Below are 5,200 nucleotides of genomic sequence, written 5' to 3'. Positions count from 1 at the left end.
TTGTAGGTGGCATATTCACATTATCTAGGATTGTTTAACACTGTTAATTTTTTTGACCAAAAATTATAATAGAATAATAGTGTAGGTACTAAAATGAGACAAAAATATTTTAATATCATAATAGAAAATAAGTATAGTTCAAAAGCAATATCGTGACGTAAATCTTAATGATAAATTTGGCCACTAATGTTTATATGTTTTGTCAAGATGGTTTTAATTATATTTTTAGTCTTTTTTTACATCAACCTTTATTTTATTTTTTTTAAAATTACTTTTTTAATAAATTTAATAAAAATATCGTTAAAAAAATTAACGTGGATGTGGATATTTATCCTACTTAATTTCTATATGATCATCATCATTATTGATTTCTATATCATCATCATTGTTGTTGTTGTTTATATGGGTTAGAGTTTACATACATTTAAAGGCCTAATACTACTATTTATTCTTGACCGAGGAATAGTGGGCGTACTTTTCCTCAACAAAAGCTTCAAGAACTGCATTCTTCTCCCCAACATCTTTGAACTCGATTCTCCTACCATGGCCTGTAAATACATGTCAAGCTTTCCAGATTATATCAGCCATTAATCACGATAGAATCCGAAAACGGTAATGATATTGAACTAACACCAACCTGGTATTATCCAATTGAAATCCAAATTTAAGAGCTTTTTAACGCTATCCAGTTGTGTACCAACTGTGAAAAACAACATGGTGAGCATGTAATTTCACAATTTTAATAGTCTCTATCTTTATAAATTTTAAAAGATTAAATCAAAATTTTATCGTTTTTAGGAGGTTAAAGTACAATTTTACCCTTACTAATTTAAATTTTTAAAAATTTTTAAGAGCCTAAATGAAAATTTTCCATTTTAGGGGGGGTTGGGGCCCTGCCACCCCCTGGTTTCACCCCTGGGTAAATGATGAAAATACGAATCGAATAACTATTAGAAACACTGACTCCATAAACATGATGATCCTTGATAATAGTATATTCATATAGGTTTACCCTATGTTTCTCCGACTATTCATTTTTTCCAAAATATTCATATTTAAGTACTGCAGAGGCTTTTGTACTAGGAATCCGATTGTAATTTGCTCTCTACTCAAAAAGTAGCAAATTAATCACTGCACATTAGATCAAAGAGTAAATTGGTTATTCTATTAAAATTTTCATTCATTTCCATTGTTAAAAACAAATGTGGCTGACAGATTCTGACATACAAGACACATTTTAACAGTAAAAAAGGATGAAATTTTTAATAGAATGACTAGTTTACTCTCTAATTTAATATACATTGATAAAATTGCCCATGTAGCTGTCTAGTTATTCAGAAATGAAAAAATTAATCCCATTATGTTATATCAAAAAGCAAGCTCATCCATTCTCTTAAAAAATCTGCCCATTACTATTAAAATAGGTAAAATACAATCCAGTTCCTAATATATGAGCTTCCATCATACTTTTACTTCTCTATTCAACACACATCCAGACATTAGCATGAAGATACGACCATACCTGAATATCTATTGTACATCGCTACTATGTCCAACCCGGATTCTCTCATCAGTAGATGGTCACCAGTGAATAGAATCTTAAGTGGCATATAAAACAAGCAAACAGAACCCTGCAACATTTCAGAAAATGTTCAATTATGAGCTATTTTTCAGTGCTATTGTTGTCAAGCGATGATGAAGCTATAATTGCTGACAATTTTCTTGTATACATTAGATTAACAACTCACTTCTGTATGGCCAGGAGTATGTATAAGCATAATATCTTGTCCAAGTCTCCACGGGCCATTGCCGTCTAGCTTCGTTTCTACATCAGCTGTACATGCTTCTACCTGCAGAGATAAATGATACAAGTACTATCCAACTAGAACTCGACAATCGAATTAGGATATGCAGTAACTTTCATTTACGGCATGAAGGTTATATTGCAGAGAACACTATACGCTATAGCGTTAAAAGTATATACTCAAGAATCTGCAAATGGAGTTAAGAACATCAAAAGGACCAAAGCAAGTATAAGTTTATGATATAGACCATATCAGATGTAATGATACGTCACTTACGTCTCCAGAATGCAGAATCCGATTGCAACTAAACCGCTTTGACCACTTCCCATGATCTGCAACATCATCCCTGATCATAAAAACATGGATCAGAAACCTATAAATGAACAGAAAGATGAAAAAAATTTCTGCTAACATACTTGTGGGTTAGAAACATATAGCATACTCCCCCTAACTCCTCGATCTTACGTGCAAGTCTCTCTGTGAATTTGGGGCTGCAAAAACTTATTACAGCCAAGTTAGCTCAAATTAATATGTAGAAGCTTTATTGTTCCCACATCTTTTACCCGAAAACAGATTTGTACCTATCTATAAGTATATTTCCATCAGGATGAATGATCAAGTAGGAAGAAGCTCCATATGACTTAGAAGAATGATACCCACAGTGATAAACACCCTGAAAATATAATCATATTAGCTATACAGTCTGTCAAACGATATTCTAAAATGAAGGTACAGTAAGGAGTTACTGGAAGTTTCTTCTCGTCTATTGGGATCGGAAATGTCTTCTGAGCTTCTAGGATATCAGGAGGAGGCACTTCTGTACGGATCGAGTTTGTGGGACATGAAAGCAAGGCCTGCAAATTTGAACAATTATATTGCAAGCTAGGGACAATTGCTATAAGAGGAAAATATCATCTTCTAACCGATGACAATACACGAAATAAGTAAACCTGGAGGGCTTTTAATCGATCCTGCTTGCAGGTTGGCTGTTTGTAAACTGCAGACATCCCACCGGCTCGTGTGAAGACTTGCTGCAAAAGCAAGAAATAAAAAGCCTTAAAAGTAGAATAGTTTCTAAGATCTTGACCGACATCATAGTTGATAATTCTGAGCCAGTGGTCTGCACTACATGAGCATCCTACTACTACACCGGAAAGGGATACACAAAGCAAAGTCCACTACATAATGAAATGATTATACCATTGATCTACATGTTCATCCGTTTATCTACTACCATAAGTGTTGTGAGGGCTTTCATCTGTGCATTAAGGACAGTTTCTGTTATAGCACTAGGAATTTAAGTGGTTAATCTAAGAAGCCGATCCTAACTTTTCATAGCCTATACAAACTCTGCAAATTAGTAGCAAAGCGTCCGTGATGCCTGCCATTATTCTCAACCTAAATGTACCATTTCTCACCATTTCAAGTCAATCTGTGAACCAGCACAAGTATCAAGGTTAAACATAATATCCATTACTTAAGAGATGATTTTAATACAAAATGAGTTCTCAATGAACAAAGGAAGTGAAATATTTGATGAACCATCTTTTCCCATTATTTATTTTCTAAACCATACCATTGAAATTTATATTCAAGAAAGCACATGCAATAGATTTGTTTTCCATTCCTGGTATTACCAACAGTAAACTAACATTCATATACTCAAAATAGTTCACAGTAATATAAATACAAGCTTAATAGATTACCGGTGCCATCCAGCGACAAGTATCGCAATCTATGCATGTATGATCTGCAACATGTATTAAAAAGCAATATAAAATTCTGTGGAGAAAAACAATTAGAAGAAGTTATCATCCAACATGGGAAAGGGAAAAGATTAATAGCCCTTCAAGCAAAGAACTTATCTAATTCTGGGGGAACCATGATATATACCTACAAAGAAGTAATTTTATGGGAAACTATGATATATACCTACAAAGAAGTCACCATCTGCATTCTGGGGGCGTCTTTGTTTTGCCCATCTGCCAGTATCTGATTCAGCTGGGCTTTGAACTGCTTTAACCAGCGGAATTCTTGGTACCCAGAAACTGTTTTGGACACCCTTTGATGGCTTGTTTAGCTTATCGAGTGAAGAAGGAAAAACTGAGCTAAAACTAGCAAGATTGATAGCTTTGGTTGACATAGCCATGGGGTATTTTCACAATAAAACGATGAAGGTAAAGAACTAGGTCCAGTACTTTGTTTAGTTGTTAGATATTTGTATTCTATGGTTTTGCTGATGATGTAGACAGTAAGGTGACCAAAGAGTAAATTTTCGTATTATCACTATTGCCTTTATTGAAATTCAAATTTATATTAGTACTAAGAATTGATGAGATTATCTTTCCAAACCCAAAGTCCCATCCCATATGAGAGGGAAATATGAACAGATTTAAGCTTCAAGTGTGGCATAACTTGGTTAATTTTCAAGTTTAACTTAAGTTTTTTTTTTAACAATTTAACCGTTGAATTTATCAAAATATCTATATTTTAATTAATCTAATATTTTTACCGTTATAACCATGTTTGCTGAAGTCCTCTATATGTTCATAAGAAAAAGCTTTTCTTTGGACAATACAAACCCACATTCTAATTAATTACCAATAAATCACATATAAATCAATGATGTCGAAAGTGTTCGAGACTGCCTTTGAAAGGGTCTATTGGAACCCACCCATTGTTTGAAAAGTCAAAAAGGGTGGGCACCGAAAGTAGAAAGTAAAATTGGTTGGCAAGTTGGGTTAAAAGTTGGCATGGGATAATTGCAATTTTGGTCCCTAATTGTATAGGGACATTGCAAGTTGATCCTTGAACCTCAACTATAAATAGGCCTAACCATTTCTTACTTTCTTCATCCCACACTTGCCATTCTCTACTTAAGGCAATTGTTCTCTCTATTTGTAAACTTTCACTTGTATTTTTGGAGTGAAATATATTTGGTAGTGCCCGAGGACGTAGGCAAAATTTGCTGAACCTCGTTAAAATTCTAGTGTTCTTTATTTTTGTTCTGCATATTTTGCAAGTGTCATTGTAGTAATTTATTGTGCTATTAAATTACGATAGAGGGATATTCTGGCTAGGAAAGATCTGGTATGTAAGCGATCCTCGTGATCCACCTCTCTTTCCTGGGAATTGAACTTAGTGTGATTTTTCAGTACAATAATTTTACTCTTTCACACGCTTCCGCGCAACAATTGGTACCAGAGCCAGGTTCGTACTTGGGGAATACGACCGTTTACGGTACTATTCACGTATACGGCACTATTCACGTATACAGTACTATTCACGTATACGGCACTATTCACGTATACGGTACTGTTCACGTATACAGTAGTTGGGACTGAGGAGAAAATTGGCAGCAGCATCGTCATCAGCAAGGACTACTGTGACAAATG

General features: G+C 34.3%; 1 protein-coding gene across 2 annotated transcripts; it reads right to left on the bottom strand.

Moving 5' to 3' along the window:
* Positions 1–327: 327 nt before the first annotated feature.
* On the bottom strand, positions 328–4,173 carry LOC107917018 (uncharacterized). Of its 2 annotated transcripts, none has more exons than XM_016846407.2 (11): positions 3,738–4,173; positions 3,512–3,555; positions 2,756–2,836; positions 2,552–2,659; positions 2,387–2,478; positions 2,222–2,296; positions 2,082–2,151; positions 1,749–1,850; positions 1,523–1,631; positions 638–700; positions 328–548 (listed from the first exon to the last, which is right to left on the bottom strand). In XM_016846407.2, exons 1-11 carry the CDS (start codon positions 3,952–3,954, stop codon positions 442–444), a joined length of 1,068 nt encoding a protein of 355 aa, XP_016701896.1. In that variant the 5' UTR covers positions 3,955–4,173; the 3' UTR covers positions 328–441. The 2 variants fall into 2 exon arrangements, with proteins under 2 accessions (XP_016701896.1, XP_016701897.1); XM_016846408.2 differs by having other exon boundaries at positions 328–566; positions 3,738–4,053.
* Between the last annotated feature and the right edge of the window lie 1,027 nt (positions 4,174–5,200).

Source organism: Gossypium hirsutum, chromosome D13 (assembly GCF_007990345.1).
Source record: "Gossypium hirsutum isolate 1008001.06 chromosome D13, Gossypium_hirsutum_v2.1, whole genome shotgun sequence".
NCBI classification, from domain to species: domain Eukaryota; kingdom Viridiplantae; phylum Streptophyta; class Magnoliopsida; order Malvales; family Malvaceae; genus Gossypium; species Gossypium hirsutum.
This window is presented reverse-complemented; position numbering and strand designations above follow the sequence as displayed.

What these genes read in the sequence shown, in the direction of transcription:
- LOC107917018 (XM_016846407.2), bottom strand. Translation starts at nt 3,954, where the DNA reads ATGGCTATGTCAACCAAAGCTATCAATCTTGCTAGTTTTAGCTCAGTT. An exon ending in ATACTCCTGGCCATACAGAA is followed by an intron (nt 1,632 to 1,748) that starts GTGAGTTGTTAA and finishes GAAATGTTGCAG; the next exon opens with GGTTCTGTTTGCTTGTTTTA. An exon ending in GATGTACAATAGATATTCAG is followed by an intron (nt 701 to 1,522) that starts GTATGGTCGTAT and finishes TGTTTTTCACAG; the next exon opens with TTGGTACACAACTGGATAGC.